The 23,326-nt window shown below is 36.9% G+C and overlaps 1 protein-coding gene across 1 annotated transcript in view; it reads right to left on the minus strand.

Annotated features, from left to right (window-relative positions):
* CC2D2A (coiled-coil and C2 domain containing 2A) overlaps window positions 1-23,326 on the minus strand; it is a 124,410-nt gene that overhangs the window by 93,611 nt on the left and 7,473 nt on the right. Inside the window, exons 2-7 of the mRNA XM_036765643.1 lie at window positions 17,784-17,872; window positions 17,351-17,449; window positions 11,186-11,287; window positions 10,350-10,514; window positions 4,621-4,783; window positions 909-1,045 (exon numbers count right to left, since the gene is read on the minus strand). Coding sequence (XP_036621538.1) covers window positions 909-1,045; window positions 4,621-4,783; window positions 10,350-10,514; window positions 11,186-11,287; window positions 17,351-17,449; window positions 17,784-17,872 — 755 coding nt within the window. The remainder of the gene's footprint in view (window positions 1-908; window positions 1,046-4,620; window positions 4,784-10,349; window positions 10,515-11,185; window positions 11,288-17,350; window positions 17,450-17,783; window positions 17,873-23,326) is intronic.

The raw sequence follows: 23,326 nt of genomic DNA on the forward strand, positions 1-23,326 counted from the left end.
TACTATTTTACTATAAAAAATGATGAATGGGATGGTTTCAGAGAAACCTGGAAAGACTTATATGAATTATTATAAAGAGAATTGAACAGAACTAAGGTGATTAATTCACAACAATAATAATACCATCAAGACAGTCAATGAGGAACATTTAATAATTCTGATGAGCACAATGACCAACCACAAATTCCAAAAGAAATATGGTAAAACATGCTCTCTACTTCCAGACAGAAAAGTAGTGGACTCAGAATTGAGACCTGGCAGGGGTGGGGAATCTGCCGCCGCAAGGTCACATATAGACCTCTAGGTCCTCAAGTGCAGCCCTTTGACTGAATCCAAACTTCACAGAACAAATCCCCTTAATAAAAGGATTTGTTCTGTAAAACTTGGACTCAGTCGAAAGGCTGTACCCAAAAACCTAGAAGGCCACATGTGGCCTTGAGGCTGCGGGTTCCCCACTCCTGTTTCAGACTGAAGCATCTTGTCTCGTCTTGTCTCCTCCGTTCTCCTCTCCTCTCCTCCCTTCTCCTCTCCTCTTCTCTTCTTCCTTCTTTTCTTTTTGTTCCCAGATTTTTTTCTGGACATAGCTAATGTGGGAATTGGTTTTGAAAGACTACACATTTGTAATGGGTCTTGTTTGTCTTACCTTCTCAATGGGTCAGGCAGGAGAGGAGAGGAGAGAATTTGGAACTGAAAATAAATTGAATTAAAAAATACAAAAAGGAAGTTTGACTATGCCATAAAAAAGTAAACTTTCTTTAGCGATCTATAATACTATAATATTCCCATGCAAAAAAGATAAACATACAAAATCCATTAGTTATATGAAATCAGGAATGATGACTGCTACTGCAATTATACACACACACACACACACACACACTTATATTATATGAATAGTGATTACTTACTGGTTCCTGTATCAGCAATCGATTTTCCATAATGTTTTGATTAATTCGAGGGACCATTGGCCTTTCTCCAGTGTAAAGACCTTCATCTTCAAGGTACCTTGGTTGCATATTTTCGGGGATTTTTTTATAAACAGGCACTAGATAGAAAAAAAATCAATATAGTGTGCCATCAAACTATTTAAAGAGATATAGTCTATTGAGAGATAGTATGGTACAGTGGAAAGAGAGATGGACTTAGAATCAGAAGAGAATTCAATTGACCAATACTTGTGTTTCTTAAGGCAAATCACTAAACTCTTCTGAGCTCTTCATCTGAAAAATGGGAATAATAATAAACTGTAAAGATATATCATGAAGACAAATGAGATAATACGCAAAAATTGATTTGAAAACATTAAGTAGTATATAAGTTCCAGATCTTAGCCACCACAAAAAGAGCTGCTATAAATATTTTTTTTAATAAATAGGTCTTTTTCCCTTTTTGGATGTCTTTGGGATATAGACCTAGCAGTGGTATTGCTGGATCAAAGGGTATGCACAGTTTTATAGCCTTTTGGACATAGTTACTTCAAATTGCTCACTAGAATGGTTGGATCAGTTCACAATTCCACCAACAGTGCATTAGTGTCCCAGTTTTCCCACATCCTCTCCAACATCTGACATTTCCTTTTTTGTCATGTTAACCACTTTGATAGGTGTTAGGTGGTACTTCAGAATTGTTTTAATTTGTCTTTCTTGGATCGATAGTGATTTAGAGCATTTGTTTTCATATGACTATAGATAGCTTTGATTTCTTTGTCTGAAAACTGCTTGTTCATATCCTTTTACCATTTATTAATTGGGGAATTGTATTTTTATAAATTTGACCCAGTTCTCTATATATTTGAGAAATGAGACCTTTATTAGAGATACTTGTTGCAAAAATTTCCCCCAGTTTTCTGCATTCCTTATATTTTGGTTGCATTGGTTTCATTTGTGCAAAAAAATTTTAAATTTTATATAATAAAAATGATCTATTTTACATTTTGTAATGCTCTTTATATATTCTTTGGCCCTAAATTCTTCTTTTCTCCACAAATCTAACAGATAAACTATTCCACACTCTCTTAATTTGCTTATGGTATCACCCTTTATGTGTAAATCATGTATACATTATGACCTTATCTTGGTATATAGTGTGAGATGACATTGATCAACATTTTACTGCAAATTATATTGTTTATAGTCACAGGGTACCTCCTTCTCATCTCTTGCTAAATATGCAAGTCTCCTAGTAGGTGCCCTATTGGTTATGTACTAGTAACTCAGGGACTAGAGCAGGTGAGAACATTAAAAATATGACATAGAGAAGCTCTGAAAAATATCCCTGAATCTTGTGGCTGTTGCTTTGATTCAGGATAGATGTGCATAGTGATATAAAGGTCTGGAGGAGAGAGGAAGGAAAAAGGAAGGAAGTAAACTAACCCTATTCTTCAAAATTTTCCAATTAGCCAGGAAAAAATGGAAGTTCTCCCCTTGGTGTCTTAACATGCCTTCAAATGTTAAATTATTCTTTCAGTACGCTGGAAAGAGGCAGTCCATGCTGACCATAAACTACCCTCATTTCCTATTCTCTCAATCTTTTCAACAGTGTCTCCAGTGTTCTTAAGGAAGAACTCAGATCCAAATCAAATCAAACTTTCTAGGGCTCTCTTCAGCAAATCAGAAGTCTTGTGTGGTGTTCCCTACTGACCCGCCTTCTCAGTGTTCCTCTAGCCTGGAAACTTGCCCAGATCCTAAGCAGAACCCCATTCTTTAGTGTCATTTATACTAGACTCCAGAGGCACCTAATGGTGTAGGAGTAATAACAAAGAACTCTAAATCTCCCTAGAGATTGTTCTAAGACAACACTCATATCAAAGATGTTCTCTGACTTCAGTTTCCTTCCTCTCTGGGCATTTCCAAAGGTGCTGTCCTCTGATTTCTCTCTTTTCTTTTCACTCCCCCCTCAGAAATATCACCCATTCCCACCTCTATAATTGGCTTTACAAACTTTTTGGGCTTCTCACATAACTCTCTTCCTATTACCAGTCTATCCTAAAAGGATACTGGGAGGATTAAGAAGTTATAGTTTTCTGAATATCTGAGATTCAACATGTCATATAAAAATGAAATTTTATTCTTTTAACATGATTCTACACTTATTGGAATTCTTATAGAGAGCTAAATTTTCAAGCAGAGATGATTTAAGAAAAAGGAGACACAAGAGGAAGAAAGAAATATGAATTTGTAACTGAGCTGATGAAATACTTCAAATCACAAAGACTGAGAAAAGAATGTTCCCTCATGATAATCAATCACTGTAACACACCATCTGGTGATGAATATTTCTGGCTTTTTTATTCCCCTTTTTCAGAGATGAAAATAATTTTTCAAAGAAAAAGATAAAATAGGTTAGAAATCAGAAGCAGTTACAGTAATTTTGCTTCTTTTAAAAGGAATTCCTCAAGCATGGCTTTTGATTGTCCTTAAAGACTGCTCATTAGACATATATGTTGTAAATCATTTAGATTGTTAAACTGAATGTGTGTTTTATTATATTTACAGGAAGGTTTCTACTAACTCAACTGTAAATAAAATAGCCACCAATTATTTAAATCTTAGGAGAGCATGTACAAATGGCTTGTCTGTCAAGGCTAAAATCTGTCAACCAGGTAAATGCCCATCAATGTTCTACCATTTATAGAACTGAGTACCATAAGGAACATTAGTGATTAGTTAGTTCAGCTTCTCATTCAATGCAGGAAACTTCTGTATTCACGACCTCCACTTCCTTACCATTCACTAATTCTTAAGACCTTAGAATATAGCTTTTGCCCCCATTTCTTCAGTGTACCTGCTCTTTTGACTTCAACATGGACTTCGCAGTTATTAAATCTAATGGCTTTTTCCTCAGTCCTCTTTGATCTAAGGACCTCCTTGACTGACCTGTGGAACATCCATCATTACCTTCTCTCCTCTCTTTGTTTCCATGTAACTATACTATACTCATTCGCTTACCTCTATGATGTATTCTTCCATATTCTGTCATCTTTTACTGTCTCTTCTTGTGCCCCATCAATGTGGGCCTTCCCCAAAATTCTATCTTCCCTCTTCTGTCTCTTCAGTTTCTCCCTCAGAGAGCTATCTTATCTGTTTACATAGCTTCTATGCAGATGATTCAAAAATCAATGTAGTCAAGTCTGATGTCTCTCCTAAGGTCTAATTTGCCTTTTCCCAAAGTCATCTTATTCCCTTCTCTTGTCTGAAATCACAAAAGTTGATTAAATTTTCAAGAGATCTTTCTTAACGTATCATCAACTAGGGATGCCTCTCCTTTGACTTCTAATAGATTCTGAAATTAATTTCTCAAGTGAAACTTGCTTGGAATAATTTATGACTATAGAAATATGAAGAGGACTGGCATATTTGAACCTGGGAGATTTTAATTAAAAAGAGAAAAGAATCACCCGATTAAAGTGTTTTTAGAACACTGGAAAACATTACTAACTGAGGTTTTAGAATATGAATATTTAAAAAGTAAGACAGATATTTCACATCTACAGTCAGACAAAGTCTGAGTGTGGGCAAGGAGCAGATTTAGTGGCATCCCTTTTACATTCTATGGAATCCATATTTTGTTTTCAAGAAAGTACTCAACAAACAAAAGAGACAAAATAGAAACACCCAATACCTGTAAGAGAACTGGGTCTGAAGAGAATTTCTTTTTCCTTTTGCTCTATTACATGAATGCTTTCATATTCTGCAGCTCTTATTACCAGAAAATCATGGGCTGTCTGATCTAAGTCAAGCAAGAAGTCATCAGCCTCTTTCTCATTAATAAGCTCCTCTTCATCCTGTAATGGCATTAGATAAAAAACTTTGTTCATATTGTATTTTACTATGTTTTCTTAGAAAAGGAATTCTCATTATAAATTATACATTAATAAGTTTTTTACATATCTCACAGTGAGTTCTCTTCCTATTTTGTTTTTTAAAAAGCTTAAGTCTAATTGTTGCCTCTGATTCCAATGCCTTTTATAATCATCTTCATTATTATGAATAACTCTCACATATATAATACACACACACATACATATATACATATACATAATATCACACTGAAGTTTGCAAAGTGCTTTCCTCAAAACAACCCTGTGACGTGTTGTAGATATTACATATTATGTATGACAGGTATTATACCCATTTTTCAGGTGAAGAAATTAAGGCTTGGAGAGGTTAACGAACTCACCAAAGGGAACAGAGTTGGCAGTTGAATTCATGTAGGCTATCTATTGTTAATCCCTGCTTTATGTTGAGACTCCATGCCATATTTCTGTAACTCGAGGTTTTGTGTTTTGCTTAAGTTCCTATATCATTCCAGCCTTTGTTCACTGCTCTTTCTGGAATAGTTTTAAGTCAGAAAGATCTCCAGAACCTGGATAAAGGGGTACATACAACTTTTTAAGATCGCAGCTAAGTAGGGGAAGCTTGCTTAATTTAAAGGGAGCCATAGTTAGAATGATGCAGGATTTGCTTAAGGAAGAGACTGGGATTACTTTCTGGACACTGTGTCTTAGGGCTACATCTCTCATAGGTGCTTCAAATCGAAGTATTAATTTCTGGCAATAAGTCTTTCCTGAATGGAACGTCACTGACACTCCCTCTCAATCTTTCCCACCTGATCCACAGATGCTGTCCCAACTATTTTGAAACACTATTATAACAATATAGAAATGTGGTCCATTTTTAGCTAGTGTTTTTTGCAAACAACTAGGCTAATGTTTTTCTGGCCATGGGAACATCAGAATTATTCACCCCTTTTTGTTGGTTAAAAAAAAAAGTTGGAGAAGCTAAACAAATGACAGACATGGCCTGCTTAACACTGTTAATTGTTCCCTTAAAACATGATGTTGAAAGACAGGGGGCTGTAGGGAACAGTCAGGGTCTCAAAAGTATCCTTGTTATAAATGGGTTACCATCAGAACAACCTCAGCAGTTTTTCAAAGCCTTGAATTGGAGTTTGGTTATGAAGCATTAACGATGCTATTGCCAGTGGATGTCATCAAGTTCACTTTATGATGGATATGTCTATATTTTAAAAAAACCCACAAAATGAAAATGTAATAGATGTGGGATTCAATGAGCCATGCTTCCTTTGAGAAGAGATTGTTTATTTTTCAAAGCTTCTTAAGAAGCCTGGAGTAATAAAATGGAAAATGGCACCACTTGGTCTGCAGGTTGTGTCTGTTACTATTGATTTTTGACCTAGTATATGCTTACTATTCCTGAACGCTTCCGTTTTCCTCTCATGAGACTTTTGCCACCCAAACTTCAAGCCAGAGAGAGAGACAGAGAGAGAGAGAGAGAGACAGAGAGAGAGAGAGAGAGACAGAGAGAGAGAGACAGAGAGAGACAGAGACAGAGACAGAGGCAGAGAGACAGAGGTAGAGAGACAGAGACAGAGAGAGACATAGAGAGATAGGGAGAGACAGAGAGATACAGAGACAGTGAGAGAGACAGAGAGAGAAAGAGACAGAGACAGAGAGGCTACAAAGATTAGAAGTCTTTGGCAGTGAAAAACAAAGAGTGAGAGATGTACAATCAAAACCTACAAAGTCATGAATATTTCTGATGGGGCCTCATTCACCAAATCCTAGAATTCAAGAATCAGAAGGGAAAATACTCAAAGCTTGAAAGGTGTAGTTTTAGGACAAAGCAAATGAAGGGAAACTTTAGTAGGCAATAAACTTAAGAATCTTGTGGCCCTAAGAGGTGGTCTAGGCAAATATGATGAAACGGTGAATGCAGAATTAACTGTTTATGGGTGATGCTTGACAATAGAGTACAAGGAAATGAGGGCTCTTTGGGACCTGGGGGAGGAGTGCATTACAATATGCTGAGGTATCTTCATGAGAGATAACCATACCTTTTGACAAAACGTTCCTTAGTCTGACTGTCATTTGCTGAATGTAGTGTTGGCATAACCTAGTAGACAAATTAAGATTTTTTGTTTTTATATTTAAACCATAGAGGTAAAAATTAATGGGAACAAATCAGAAGAAAAAAGTTAATATTACAACGTCTACTGGTAATCAGCATCCTATAACCTTACTATATTCTGTTTGCTATAGAGGAGATTTCAGTGTTAAGTCTCAGGCCCCATGAATGGGGGTTTAATTCAATTACTGCAGTTCTAAGAAGACCTCATTATATTAAGATAGTTCCTCAGGGTGGTATAGTCCCTAAAGATAGCATTGTAGTAAAGCTCCTGTGAATTACTGCTCTTTATATTTGAAAGTAAAGAGTTGACTAATTATCTTCAGGTAAGACAGTCATTTTAAATACAATTTTCTGATATGTAACTAATCTTAAGATGTTCAAGGCAAAGGAAACTGGAACTGCTGTCAGATGCTGAGTAAGATATACTTTTGATTTGTAAGAAAAGTGAAAAATTAAAACTTGAAATATGGTATTTACATTGTAAATACTCACATTCTGGGGACATGAAAAGGTTTCCATTCATTTACATTGGAAAAAGTTGACTGTTGATATCATAGGCATCCATTCCTTTATAGAATATATGAATCAAAGCCAATTTGGTTGTAAGCTAAATGTCAACAAAGTGAACCCTATTTTTTCATTCCTTTGTATTGTAAAACTGGAAATATGTTTGCCAGAATAAATTCTCCCTCCACCAAATCAAAAATATTTCTCATAGGCTGGTCATTACAGCATTTGCCTCTTGGAAATTGAAATTCCTGTTTAGTTGCTCACAATGTTCCTTCACAGTATTTTTAGGACTTTGCGGATCTTCTTTCTGTTGCTAGGGCCCTACATTCACCTTCCCAGGCCACGGATACTTCTTTCATAATTGGGCACTCTCTTGTTCTACCTCTCTGTTTGGCCTACTTTTGCCTGAGTTTCAATGTCCAATGGATTTGTGATATACATACATACATACATAGGTGTGTGTTTGTATATATCTTTGGCAGTAGGTGCTACCATCTAACATGATATGTTCTAGTTTCAAAAGTTTTAATTTATTTTGTATATAATACCAACTAGGAAATTTATATTTTCCCCCTTAAAATTAGGGATATATGTAGCATGTTTTCTCTTTTATAATTTCATTGTTATATGGGGCCATGAGCCCTCCTGTGAAAGTTTCAGACTTAGTCTCTGCTTTGCTCTCAGATTCTCATGACTGTTTTTTTGCCCAAAGTATCTAAAAGTATGTTCAAGACAGGTAGTGATTTGGTCATTTGAAGAAGATATGAAACTCAGTGTGTCTAAGTTCAAGTCAGAAATATTAGAAAGAGTTTTCATGCTAGGCTAAGGGGGTTGGACCAGATGACTGTTATGATTCTATCCAATTATGAGACTTAATGAATTATAATGTATCTTATCCAGAGGCTTTGGGATTTATCATGATTTGTAGACTTGAATTTTTCACTACAGTCTAGTGTCAGTGTCTCCTCATGGCAGAGTGTTGACTCTGGTTTCTTGAAGTCTAAATTCACTAAAGCCTGAGCTCTGGCAGGTCAAATGGTAGGAGTATGGTAAGAGACTACATTGGCAGAGTGTTGACTCCGGTTTCTTGAAGTCTAAATTCACTAAAGCCTGAGCTCTGGTAGGTCAAATGGTAGGAGCATGGTAAGAGACTATACGTATTCTCCGAGAGGACCAGACTGAGTAAATTCAGAGAAATTCATCACCAAAAAATTGACTACTAGGTCAATATACTTTTGGCAATAGTAACTTAAGATTTGTTAAGGTGTGGAAAATATGTGACCTACATCAGAGAAGGAAATATCCTTGCCAAAGAAACTGTCAATTCTTGAAATAAAAATGACTGAAAAAATGAATCCAAGATACTGTTTAAACACTCTAATATTGGGTCTTCGTCTTTCTTGAATTTGGGGATTTGAGTAATGAGTGTGGTCTAAGAAAAAAATTCTTGAGTTGCATATAGTACAAAGAGCCCACAAAGTCAGTGCAGTTTTAAGATTTAGTAGCTTAAAACTTTTGAGATGCGAAGCATATTGTGCCTCACAGTAGAATAGGAACGCTTTGAAGGCAGGGGGGTATCTCACTCCTGCCTTTGGACTTGTCATGGTACCTTGTACTCTACTAATTGGTTAAGAAGTATCTGATGAATTGAATTGAGTTTGTACAAGGAACCCAAGACAAAAGAGAGCAGATCTCTGTCAAAAAATTGAGCTGTGGCCCAGGACTCTTTCCTATGCTGCTTTAGAGGAAGAATTCTTCTAAATTTGTAGAAGGTATTTTTTTTAAAGGCGTAGACTTTGCCTAGAGGCAGTGTGGTGTAATAGAAAAAACAGTGGATTTAGAACCTGAAAGTCTGAGTTCAAATGCTGCTTCTGATACAGTAGCTATGTGATCCTGGGCAAATTACTCAACCTCTAGGATATTGTTTTCCTCATCTGTAAAATGGAGGTAATAATGCATGTGCTACCTAATTCACAGGGGTGTGGTTAGAAGAACTATTTTGTAAACCTTAAAGAATTACATAAGTCACTATGCCATTGATATGGTATCATTCTAAGAATATTGTATACATACAGGTATGTGGGTATGTGTGTTTGCCTCAATCTGTGATTTTATTGGCATGGAGAGCCCCCACAGTACCGAAACTCTCTCCACCAAAGCAGATCAGCAACTTCTCTGTTACTTGGCCCTACTTGGAGCTCTGAGAAGCTAGTGATTTGTCTATGGTTAGACTGCTAGAATAAGACACAGGCAGGTCCTGATCCCAGTTCTTCCTGACACCAATTCTTGTCTGCTAGCCAAAAGATTTTTTTTAAAGATTTATACAGACTGATTATAATTAGAGGACTGAGGCTCTTTGCTTATTATCATATTTCTACTGGACTGTAAGCAAAACTACAAAAGCCATTTTCTTGGCTCTTAAGGCTGAAACACTTCCTTGCTAGACAAATGCTAATCACTGAACTGAATCTTAATTCAGGGTTATTGCAAAAAAGCCTCCAAGGATGTATTCCTAAATGAATTTTTTAAAAGATCAGATTTATTCAGTCTATTTACTGATGAAAATCGTAAAGTGATAGCAAGGATCTTTGAGATATATCAGTCAGTCTCTCAGTTAACAAGCATTTATTAAGCACCTACTATGTGCCAGGCACTGTGCTAAGGGCTGGAGGAGCTAATATATGTGCATTGCTTTATAAATTTAAAGTACTATAAATGTCAGCTATTATTATTAATATCAAATGAATGCGGTATCATGGTTTTATGTGCTGGCCTTCATATGCAGAAATGACCTACGATCAAGAAGTAATTGAGTTACTCTCCTAGCAGTTGGGAGATATTTGTTCTGAGCCATTCACTCCTTTGCCTAGGATGTCATTATTATTGTGATTTTTGTACCATTTTTTCCACTTGTTCTTCATGAGCTGGTTTCTCTTCCTCTTCTGCCCCTTCTTCCACCTCCTGATTAGATTCCTCTCTGTTTTTGTCTTTTGTTTCATCCTTTTCTGGTTCAGGATCAAAATTGAAAGTAAAGAAGTTATAAGCTTCTTCTGCAGATGGGAATCCAGGGGGAACCTACACAGGGAGGCATAACAGTGTTTTCAGATGATTTAAATAGAAATAACCTCAGTACAAGCAGCTAACTAAAAGCAATCTTTATGTGAGCAGTAGTAATAACGGTCCAGTCACCACACAAGATTGGTATCTCAAAAAGTTAGTGGACTATAGACAATGAACTTTAATGAATGGAATTTATTGCCCCAGGGGGTGTTCTTTTATAGGTCAAGTTTTGATTAGTTCACTTTTCATGAACCACAAAAAGCTTTTCCTAAACCAAACAAATATTTTATTTGTAGCCATGAGACCTGATAATTTTAGCAGTGGTTTTCAAAATGCCAAGAACTACTATTTCATAGGTAAATGCTAGAATAGTTCGATTTAATTAATAGTAAGATATAGCTTCTTACACATTCAATTTTATAAAGGCCAATTGCATCGTTGATTGTTTGGGTTCTTTTTGGTTTATAGTGCATGTAGGCAAGATAATAGGAATCCAGTGTATCTATATAGTACAGCCTACTCTTCCATATAATATTTCTTTTCCCCTGAGCCTTATATGAAGACAAAAACAATGCACAGGGATGAATGGTATGTGGAATTTGAAAACTGAGTAATTGTTTCATTGTCCTTCTATCTTCTCCTAAGAAGAAAAAGAAATCATCAAAGGAAAACACACTAGTTCTGACCTGTGGCTTGAACCTGGGCTTCCTCCCAGAATCTTGAAACCTGACTCTTGTAGATCTCTGAGAATCTTCCTCTTGTGTCTCCCTTGATACATTTTTGCCAGGCTGTGTTAAAAAAAAAATAAAAAAAAGTCCTTTAAATGAATACTTGTCTACTAAAATCCTTTACCAACATCTGATCTGGAATGAGGTGACCCCAGATTCTTAAAGGCTATACCAGCTAAGCTCTCTCAGATCCTGTAAATCAAGGAGAAAACAAACAAACAAACAAACAAACAAGCACAAACTTGTCTACGAATTTTATGTCTCTCATTGGAGTATGAGCCAAGCTAAATTTCAATTGTCTCATCACCTTAAGTCTGGCCCCTGAAAGGATGACTCATTTTGGCTGCTGCTACTCATGAAGAATAGCTAATAAGGCAATGTGGCTGTGGGGATGGAGGCCACAGTCTGCAAGAGGGAACGAAATACCCACACAGATGGAATAAAAGAGTGAATGGAATATCCGTATAGATGGAATAAAAGAGTGGATAAAATACCCACACTGATTCTCACAGTTCTGAAAGAAATCTTCAACCAGGGAAACTGAAAAGGTACTAGAGAAGGGGGAAATTAACCCTTGAAAAGCCTTAGTTCTTGACTATTGATTGTTGTAATGCCTAAGGAATGAATGCAATTATAAAATCAAAAATGTAAATGAAGGTAGAGTGATCACACAGGACCTTTTCCTAGTTCTGATCCTTTGTGACCTCTGTGCAGCATTTGAAACCATTGTCTTACTTCTCTCTCGGGACAATCTCTCCTTCCTGAGTTTTTATGCTACTGTTCTTTCCTGGCTCTTCTCCTCTCTCTCTGACAACTCCTCACTCTCTTTTGCTAGCTCTGCATCTATGTTCTGCTTGTTAATCATGGGTATCCCCCCAAGGGTCTCTCCTGGGCTTTTTTTTCTCACTCTGAATTATCTCAGTCTGATCTTATCTACTGGCATAAGTTCAGTTATCACCTTTGTGAAGATAATTCCCGGATCTAAATATCTATCCTCAATGTCTCTTCTTGAATTGGATTTCTATAGACATCTTAAACTCAACATATCTAAAACAGAATTCTCATTATCCTATCCCACCTCCTGCCAATCCCTCTCCTTTTTTGAATTTTCCTGCTGATGTCATAAAGTTGTTGTTTAGTCATTTTTCAATCATGAATGACTCTTTGTGACCCCATTTGTGTTTTCTTGACAAAGATACTGGAGCAGTTTGCCATTTCCTTCTCCAGCTCATTTTGCATATGAGGAAACTGAGCCAAACAGGGTTAAGTGACTTGCCCAGGGTCACACAGCTTGTAAGAGTCTGAGGCCATATTGGAACTCAGGAAGATGAGTTCCTAACTCTTCATCTGGCACTCTATCCACTGCACCACCTAGCTACCCCACATACATGATTCTCCATTCTTGCTGGCTGTTTTCCTGTCCTTGAATGCTCTCTTTCCCCCATCTCTCCCCTATATTTTCCTGGCTTCTTCCAAGTGTTCCTAGCTTCTGCACGAGGCCTTTCCTGGTCTTTGCCCCCTTATCTTCACCCCAGAACTACTTCTCCAAAATGCTGATGCCTTCCCCACTGAGATTATTTCTCATCTACTCTGTAGAGAATTTCTTAATGTACTTTCTTATTTATTATTGACTCTCCTATTAGAATGTGAGCTCCTTTAGAGCAGGGACAGTTTTTTAAAAATTTTTTCTTCTGCTTTTCTTTGTATCCCCAGTCTTGTATCCCCAGTGCAGTGCCTAGCACATAACAAATGCTTAATCAATATTTTCTGATTGACTGATTGAACGTTTCTCAAGCCACTGCTCAGTTCTCTCAGCTGAGTATGATGTGTTCAGAGGACTCATATGGAAAGAGGCAGTGGTGTGTGCAAAGGGAATGTAAAGGCATGGTATAATAAAAAGAACACTGAATTTGGAGTCAAAAGATTTGAATCTTGCCTTTCCTGCTGTCTGTGTGAACCTGAGGAGACAGATCTATTCTCCTCTTTAGACTTCAGCTTCCTCCTCTGGGGAGATAGACTAAGTGGTCTGTGAAGTCCCTTCCAACACTAAATCCTACAATTCTATGAATTCACCCTACATAGTAAATAACATTTATTAAATGGCTACTATAGATAACTCAGTGTGCCTGGAGTCAAGAAGACCTGAGTTCAAATGTGGCTTCAGGTACTTACTAGATGTGTGATCCTGGGTAAGTCACTCCACCTCTCTTTGCCTTAATCCATAGAAGAAGGAAATGGCAAACCACTCCAGTATATTTGTTAAGAAAACCCCATGGATAGCATTGGTATGCTATGGTGCTGTGAGAATGTTTAGAGAATCTTATTTTTCTATTTGTATGCCCAGAGCCCTGCACATACCGAATGCTTAATAAATGTTTACTCATTCATTTATCTTAGAGCCGATAGGAATCCATTGGAGTTTCCTGAGAAGTTTGCTGAATACTCTGTTATGAGGCCTCTGTGCCATAGTGCACAGAGAACTGGGAGTATAGTCAAGAAGACCTGAGTTCAAATCTGCCCTCAGACACTTACTAGTTATTCATTTAACCTCTGTCTGCCTCAGTTTCCACTGTAAAATAAGAATCATAAATAGCATCCACCTCCCAGGGTTGTTATGGGGGGGTCAGATGAGATAATATTTGCAACGTGCTTAGTTCAGTGCCTACAACACAGTAGGTACTTAATAAATACTTATTCCCCTTCCTAGGGGAGTGCTGTGTTCAGACCTATGCTTAAGGAAAATCCCTCAATATCTGGTTATCTACCCTTATTCACAATAGGAGTATATCTAAATAGTCTATTAAATCAAATGTAATGATACTAGCTACCATTTGTAGTTGTAAGGTCTGCAGAGAAGCAGCATAGAGAACCACTGCCTCTGATGCATATTGGCTGTGTGAACCTGAGTAAGTCACTAAACACTTCAGTATTCTATGTAATTCTCTAAGACTTTAAAGAGAGAAAAGATGCCAACCTGCATTGGCAGAGGGAGTTTCCTCACCTTGGAGTTTCTTATACTAATGAAATCATCAGTTCAGCAGGGACTGATAGGGATCCATTAACATTTCCAAGATGATTTACGTATGTAATATCATTTGATTCTCATAATAGTCCTTTAAAGATAGAGCTAAATACAGTATCAACATCTTATGATTTAAAATGGGATCAAACACACAGGTTTTTAGAGATGCTCTAGAGTCATTCTCTCTCAGACCCAAATGACCCCCTGGAACTTGCCTTTCCTGTTCTGTCCCCTGCTGTTCAGGGCTAGGCAAGGATTCCCCTGGCACAAACAACAGCAGAAGTGACATTTCATTGCTCGTGCTTGTTATTTCTGCTTAGGAGAAAGCACTCACCTCCGCCACTACAGAATTAACATAATAAGTATAATCTTATGATTGGATATAAGATATTAACATCAGCAATCATGCATCAAATATTAGTCTGACTGGACACAATACAATAATCATACTTCAGTTGTAATCATAGATCATTTGATTGCACAATAATTGCTTACATTTATATTTTCTCCATCATTTCAGAATAGCGTACCATTTGATTAAAATATGCTTACTACCCCATCTCCTGTGTGGTAACCTCCCCTCCCAATTTAGCTTTCATCCGCATAGTAGTTCCTCCATAGCTATTAGCTACCACTATCCCCTAATTGGGTCAGCTATTAGCCAGACATTTCACCTTCTTTCTTTTTTATTAATTCATTTTAAACTTAAATACACAATAAGAAAAGAAAAAGAAACATTCTAGACTTAAATACAAAATAAGAAAAGAAAAAAAAGCATTGCTGTGTACAAAGTAGGATGTAAGAGAGTATTCAAAACATACAGCAATAAATTTCCACTTCAAGAAAGCTTATATAACAAATACTACATATTGTGTTGAGAGCTGTCCATCTTTTCTTCACTTCTTTGTAAGTTTTCTTTTGTTTTCTGTTGTGTACTTTTTACTTTGTTCTTTTTCCCCCCCTTCTTCCTCCCTCCCCCAAGAAGGCTACAATAAGTGTGGATATAGATGGACAGATAAACAGATCCACACACATATACACACACAAACACATAGACATATACATACACTTACATACTCATACATAAATTTAGATATCTATAATCATACTCATATATAGGCATACACATTCATATGCATCTATGTAAGACTTGACCTCTGTTTCTTTGAGGGTGGATAACCTCTTCCTGCATAAGTCCGAGTCTTTCCGTATTTTTCTAAGTCTATCAACTCATCATGTCCTATATCACAGCAATAGTCCAACCTTATACTGTCTAGTTATTTTAAATAGTCTAAAACAATATTGATTAATATGGCTGACATATAATGTAGTTTCCCTACTTTTCTCTTTCTATTTAATCTATTTTAGCTTTCACTTTGTCTAAGACAGACATTTCACTTTCAACTCATACTGAAGCTGTTTTTAGTTATGATTGTACTTCTTACTTTGACACCTCAAAGCCTGTGGTATCATCTCTGAAGGTACTCCCTTTTATGATGCAGAGCATTTCTTAGTGAACTACTTAATGGGTTAGTGTGGCTCCAGATTTTCATCATCTAGTGGTCCAGATTCTTGTAATATTGTGGATTTATTTCCCACTGTATAATGCTGCTCCTATATTCAACCTCCCTAATAAAGTGCTGGTCTGATGATGTCACTCCATTGCTCACAAATCTTCAATGCTCTCTCCCATTGTCTTGCTATTTAAATTCTTTTATAATCTGGCTCCAACCTTCATTTCCAGCCTTATTTCTAATCAATCTCCCTTATGTGCTTTATGTTCCAGGCAAACAGGACATGTCTTAAGGCTTTATTTACATCATACTCTACCCCTGAAATGTCTATGCCTAGTAGCTCAGCCAATATGAATCCTACCCATCCTTCAGAGTCCAGCTTGAAATGTGTGTTCTCTCTGAAGCTTTCACTGATGCAGCCAGCTAGCACTAACCTTTCCCTTTTAGTTACTACCGTGACATGCTACCCATTTTCCTCTTGGGCACTTGGTATAATCTATTTTATTTTCACATATATATCCTATTCTGGTGACTCCCTGTGTTTCTGGAGGGAGTACCCACAACAATGAAATTCCAGGTCTTAGAAATTTTGAAGCAAGTGTCTCAGCCTTGTCTTCCCTAACTAGATTGTTAGTAGCTTAGGGCACACTTGGCACCGTCTCTTATCCATTTTTGTTTCTTCTCATACCTTTCAAATTGCTTTTTGATTATAGGCACTTAATGAAGATTTCTTGAATTGATTTAAATAGAATTAGAGCAAAATTGGAGATCATTCACTTTATTGCCCGTTGTAGGACTGTGTTCTAATGACTGCTGTGATTTAATGCAGGATACCTATCTTATTTCTTCTTTGACCTAGTGCATGCTGCATGGTCTCTATGCTCCAGCTGAACTGGCCTATTGGCTCTTCCCATTATATGACAGTCTATCTCCTGCTTCAGTGCCTTTGTATACACCATTGACCATGCCAGAAATGTTCTCCCTCATCATCGCTGCCTCTGTCCCACCTCTTTAGTTCTCTTCAAGGGCCACCTCTTCAAGACACCTTTTCTGATTCTAGAAGTTATTAGTGTTTGTGTCCAAATTCATCTTATGTTTATTTTGTGTATATCCCACAATAAGTTATCTGTGAAAATACTTTATCTGCCCAGTAGGATGTAGGCTCTTTGAGGGAACACACTGTCTTACTTTTGCGTTTTTGTCCAGAGCCTAGCTCAATGTCAAGGGCATAGTAGGCACTTAATAAGTGCTTACTGATTGATACCTTTCTTTTGGCATCAGATTCTGCATCTGTAAAATGTAGGAGTTGGCCTATATGATTTTAAAGTCTCTTCCTATTCTAAATCCTATAGTATTTCAATAGAATTTTAAAAACATGTATTTTTAAAAAATAAATCATAGCCTGCTGTCTTTCTGTTGGATCGTATTTAGATTTATCTGAGTAGAGAAGTACAAAACTGTTTTTTAAAAAAAGCCTTAGACATCTCTTCATAGCATAATTGCTGAACTTTTAATGAAATGCTAACATTATATTTCTTTGTCTATTAATGACAACAACAGGATTTTAAAGCCTGCTATATTTCTTACCTCTTCGTCAAATCCAGTCACTTCTTCTTCTCTGAGACTTTCAAAGGACCTGGGTTTTGGGCTAGGGATTTCCTGCAGCAAGGCACTTTCTGCTTTGGACTAAAAACGTAAAAAAGGAAATCATTATCTGTGTCATGTCAGTAATACAGAAAATGAGTCTGTCACTCAGGCCTCAGTTGATATTAATCAGTAAAAAATAGTTAGGGTTTTCACTCTTAAGAGGTAAATGAGAATCAAATTAATTGTTTAGAAAATTAGATAAAATTCTTCTTGTGGGTAATCATCATCCATGCCAACCTAAAGTGCCACATTAACATTTGCAACACAAAAGATAAATCCAATATATTCAAATGCATGCAGCATTAAGCAAATGAGCTAGAGAGGAGCTACGGAATTGCAATCAGCATTGAGCAAATTATTAATGTATCCTCACCCTTGCAGCCTTTAATTTTTCTCTCATTCTTTCCCTCATGGAAAATTCTGCAAAGCCTGTTCTCGAAGTGGAAGGAATAGGAGGTAAATCTATAACAAAAAAGTGAGAATAATCTTTAGAACTTGAATTTTGTGATAGTCACATCAGCAAGTATTTAATAAATGCCCACTACGTGCCAGTCACTGTTTTGGGGATCCAAAAACATAGTGATCTTAAATTAGTAAGTAAAAACTGAAAATCCTTTTCCAAACAATAATAATTGACACATATTTTACTTTTCAATTTGAAAAGTAATTTCATGTAAAATTCTATCACTTGATCCTCACAACAACCCAGTGAAGAAGGCAGGAAAATTATCAGTGTTTCCATTTTGCAAATCATCAATATAAGAATAACCAACATTTGTATAGTACTTAAAAGTTTGCAGAGTCTTTGATTGATTCTCTAAGGAATGAATGAATGAATGAGCTCTTACTGTTATTGTTTATTCCTGAAGAGAACCAATGACATCAGACAATGTCTTAATTTGCACATAAATTAAGTGAGGCAGAGCTGCACGGTTATCAGCCTCACTCTCTCTTTCAGAGATATTGAAGTCCAGTGGTGAGACAAAAGTCAAGATGACTGGTAATGGCTCAGGATGCAGTAGGTGACCTTGGTGTCTTCTTCGATGTCTGACCAAGCTCTAAGCATCCCACAGTGCTTGCTTCAGCCACCTTCACCACTGTTGGAACAAATTGTTCTTATCTGCCCATTCTACTAGAGAAAGTCTTCACATGATTGGGGTAGACATCATTCTAGCTCATTAATGAATTTGAAGCCTTTCAGTTACCTCAACCTAGTTTAGCCCTTCTGCCAAGAACGTTTTTACCAGGGTGAGGCCACTGTGCATGCTATTATAGCTCCTTGGAGCCATAGGTGAGAGTTGAGTGACAGGTGGATGCTAAAGGTGGATGAGCAGCCCTGAAAAGGGCATGGCAAGCTCTCACACCAGAGGTGCTGGTCCTCCCTGAACATCCCATGCACCCCTGAGCTTTTATTAAGTGTTTACTATATGTCAGACACTGGACTAAATGCTAGAGACAGAAATGCAAAAGCCAGACAGTCCCTGCCTTCAAGGAACTGATAATATAATATAGTATATAGTGGAGTGGTAGCCAGGGAAGGGTGGTTTGGTCTGGGAAGTCACAGGGATGGTGAATAGAATAATAGGGCAGTCTAATGACATAGCCTTTCCAGGACCACTGACAGGATTTGATTATAGTATAAAAGATTAAAGGTGGAGGAGTAGGAGGTAGCAGGAAAAATCATGGTCCCAGGAAGGAAGTTTGGAGCTAAGTGGCTTAAATGACAGAGACAGAAACTTAATACAGACCTTTTGACCCCCAACTCTAGCATCCTTTCCACTATGTTATCCCTTCCTTGTGTGGGCCAACCCCTTCATTTAAAAAAAAAGCCAGAGGCCCAGAAAAGTGGAAATGATTTTGCTTAAGGTTGCACCAGTAACCCAGACCCTCTGACTAGAAACCTAGTGCTCTTTTCAGGATACTATCCTTCCATCTGATGTACTCTTCTTGGCTCCAGAGGGTAACTTGAAGAAATATATGGAAATTTCAAAGTGGTAAATCTAGACAAAATGTAAGCAATGCTTTCTTAACAATTAGAGCTGTCCAAAAGTGAAATGATCTGTCTTAGTGGTGGTGGTGATTTCTTTTTTATCTGAGGTCTTCAAATGTAGATTGGATGACCACTCTTCAGCAATGTAATAGAGAACATGCTTATTCAGGTACAAGTTAAACTAAATGACTTCTAATCCTTCCAACTCTGATATTCTGTAATTCTATATAATTTAAAGCTTCATATAAATGGAAGAGGTAACATGGTCTGCTGGACAGAAAGCTGGTCTCTGAGTCAAGAAGACCTAGGTTCAGCTGACAAATATATAGTAGCTGTGTGACCCCTAATAAGTCACTTAGTCTCTCAATCATTCATTCAATTAACAAACATTTAAGCTCTTACTATGTGCCATGCACTGCTTTAAGCAATGGGGATACAAAGGAAACAAAATAAAAGAAAATAGTTCCTATCCTTAAGGAGTTTATACCATATTCTAATTCTCTGTGCCCTAAGCAATTCCCTAGATTATAAATTGAGAACATATAGATAACCATTAGGTGGCACAGTTGTTTCTGAACTGGACTATTAAATTTAACCACTGTGTGTCTTAGAGGTTGCAGCCTTGGCTTTGTTTTGTTTTTTCCTGGAATTCTTTCAACTGGAATTTAATTTTCTACGTACAGAAGTTCTGGGCAGTTCTCTTCTATTATTCCCTTTTTTAATGTTTTATTTTTAACTCTGTCATGTTCTTCTGAGAGACCTATGTCTCTATGTCCTCCTCATATTCCAAAATTTTGTCTCATCAAGTGTTGGATCATTTTCCTTTGTTTTTCACTATTTAATCATGAACTCATTTAGTAGATCTGGAGGCCATATTTTCTTCCATTATTACTGTTTTTTTTTTTGCGTTGCTTTGTCCATTTATGTCTAAGGTCTTTGAGTTTTTTCCTGAAATCTTTGCAGTTTCAGTCTTCTTTTCCCCTTATTTTCCCTGTCACTCACTTTCTGACTCTATCCCCTCTGTGATTTTCTTGGAGGCTGGATTCCAAAACCCACTTCTATACTGGGCAACTCATAGCTCATTAGTCTAAGTCTCTGCCCCAACTGATGTTTGGGTGGTCAGAACTGATTCTGGCTGATTATGCTCTTTCCCTTAGGCTTTGTTGAGTGTCTTTCCCTGCCTTCCCCCCCCCCCCCACCCACCATGAGTGTTCTGTCTTGGTAATCTGTCCTGCTCCCTTTGTTTATCAGTTCTTTGGTCTAGCACTGGCTGCTTAGAGCTTTTTAGCACTGCTTTCCCAAGCACCAGCAGATCAGAGCTTTGTTTCACTGTGCTACAGGGTTGCAGTCCTTGGCAGGCTTTTGAGCCTGAAGAGTTATGGCCAAGCTGGCTGCTGTGTCTCAAGCAAACTTCTGGAACTGGAGTCTCCATGGCACTAGAAAGAAGGAGAGTGGTCCAGGGTTTAAGAGTGTATTTTTTTGGTAAGCCTGTGTTGTGTATTTGGGTTTGCTAGTATAGCCTCAATTCTGTTAGCATGAAAGGTAGGGGAGGAGTCCTGAGTGAGCTCAGGATCAGTAAGTATACATTCATGATTTTTTAAACCTTTTTTTTTTGGATTCTAGATATCTTAGACCATGGAGTCAACTGAAGTTGCTTTATCTTTGGTGCATAATTTCTGTTTTGGAAATGTTTGAAAGATAGTAGGGATCAGAGAAAACATCTAGTACTCCAATTTTGTTTCTTACATGAACCAGAAGTCTCCAAAACCCACTTTTCAAGTTTGACTCATAAAGGAAGCATGTCCTCCCTGGTGAATTTCCATGTATTGGGAAGCTGGATTACAAATAAAAATAAGTAATAGAGCCAAAAGAATATGGAAAAGAAATCTTGTATAAGTCACATAACCTCTCTATAACATAGTATCCTCTTTTGTAATATGTAATAGAGTGAGTCATGAGAGTATTGGAGTCAATGGTCTGTATCTATGAAATTTTATGGCTATTTTCCAACAGAAAACATTATAAAATCCCCATGTTATATATAAAATGTAATAATATACTAACCTGTACTCTACCTCTTGGTTTTGAGATTGGACCTGTGATTTCATTGATTTAGTAATAATAAGTAACATAAGTAACACACATATATGTATATATATAGTTTACTATGTGTCAGTCACATCCTAAGACATCTTAAGTGCTTTACTATTACGTCATTTGATCCTCACAACAACCAGGTGAGGTAGGTGCCATTATCATACCTAATTTACAGATGAGGAAACTGAGGTGAATAGAGGCTAAGTGACAATCCACTAGGCTACCTAGCTGCATTCTTGGACCTCTCAGTAAAGAAACTCTCTCCAATGGAGGTTGGCCCCTTCTCTATAACATATAGTGTAATAAAGAGTTACCTGGGACACTGAAAGGTTAAGTAACTTGCCCAGAATTATACAGCCAGTATGTGTCAGAGGCAGGAGTTGAACACAGGTCTTCCTGGCTTCGAGACTCTATCTGGACCATTTGTTTTAATAGCTATTAGTCACAAAATAATGTGACTTTTGTTTTGGTAGCACTTAACCAAATAGTGTTTCTTTAACAGCTGCAAACACTGTAACATCTAATATAATTTTAAAAAATTATTGTCAATTACACCACTACATTACTAGTCAGATGTGTGATCCAAACACTACTCTCTTTTTCCTGCCCTTGGGAAACAAATCCATTTGCCAAGACTTGAGTAAGGCAATGATTTCACTTTTATATAAAGTATCATATTCAGCAAATACAGTTGACAGGGCCAAAAAGACATGGAATGAACACATTGTATTACTAATATAAAAGTATGTGTGGTGAAAATAACATTCAATTTTTTGTATGAATATATTCCCATTCAGAGACATACATAACTTTTAGGTAACGACAGGCTTTTAGAAGATTCAATTAACAGCAAAATATGCATAATGTCCTTCAAACATAAATCTGATGTAGATTTCTTTGAGAAAAGTGGTGTGACTTATCAGGTTAAGCAAGAGATAAGAAATTCAAGGCTATGAAGTTCTCTTCCCTAGCAGTCCTACCTATTAATCAATTGACAAGTATTTATTAAGCACCTATTATGTGCTTAATAAAGGAGGTGTTCAAAATGCTGTGTATACAAAGAGTGAAACAATCCTTACTCAAAAGGATCTTAAATAAATTTCATATATAAATAGATTTAGTATGAATATAAAGTGAACAAATACAAAAACATACAAATGGTTAAATACAAGGTAGTTTAGGAGTAAGGAGACTAATAGTTGGAAGGGAAACAGTAAGATAGAAGCCTTTGATTTATCACATAAGTACTTTAATGGATATTACTTTTTATATTTGTATAAAAAACACCATTATCTCTCCTCAATCAGGCATCAGTTTAAGTGACTTGCCCAGGGTTGTACTGAGGAAGATTTGAATTCAGGTCTTCTTGACTCAAAAATCCAACATATTAACCACTATGACATCTAGCTATGGAACAAAGACACTACCATAAGGAGAGCTATTTCATTATTATTCCTGGGCTATATGCTTCTAAAAAGGACTTATTAGGATATGCATTGTGGCTGCAAATCTTTAAATGAAAGGCAATATTATAGTACAGTGGAAAGATGGCTGACCTTGAGGTTAGGAAGACTTGGGTTCAAAGACTGCCTGTGACATATATTAGCTTTGTGACTATGGAAAAGTCACTTAACCTTTTTGTGACTTCAGTCAACTCTCTAAGACTCTAAGTCACAGACAAGTGGCCAATCTTCATTTGTAGAGAGTTCCCATTGCAGAAATATGCTGATGAAAATGAAATGTCTAACTAGAGCTGAGAGAATTTTGTTGTTGTTAAGTCATTTTTATCTGACTCTTTGTGACCCCATTTGGGGTTTTCTAGGCAGAGA

This window comes from Trichosurus vulpecula, chromosome 6, assembly GCF_011100635.1.
Source record: "Trichosurus vulpecula isolate mTriVul1 chromosome 6, mTriVul1.pri, whole genome shotgun sequence".
NCBI lineage: Eukaryota > Metazoa > Chordata > Mammalia > Diprotodontia > Phalangeridae > Trichosurus > Trichosurus vulpecula.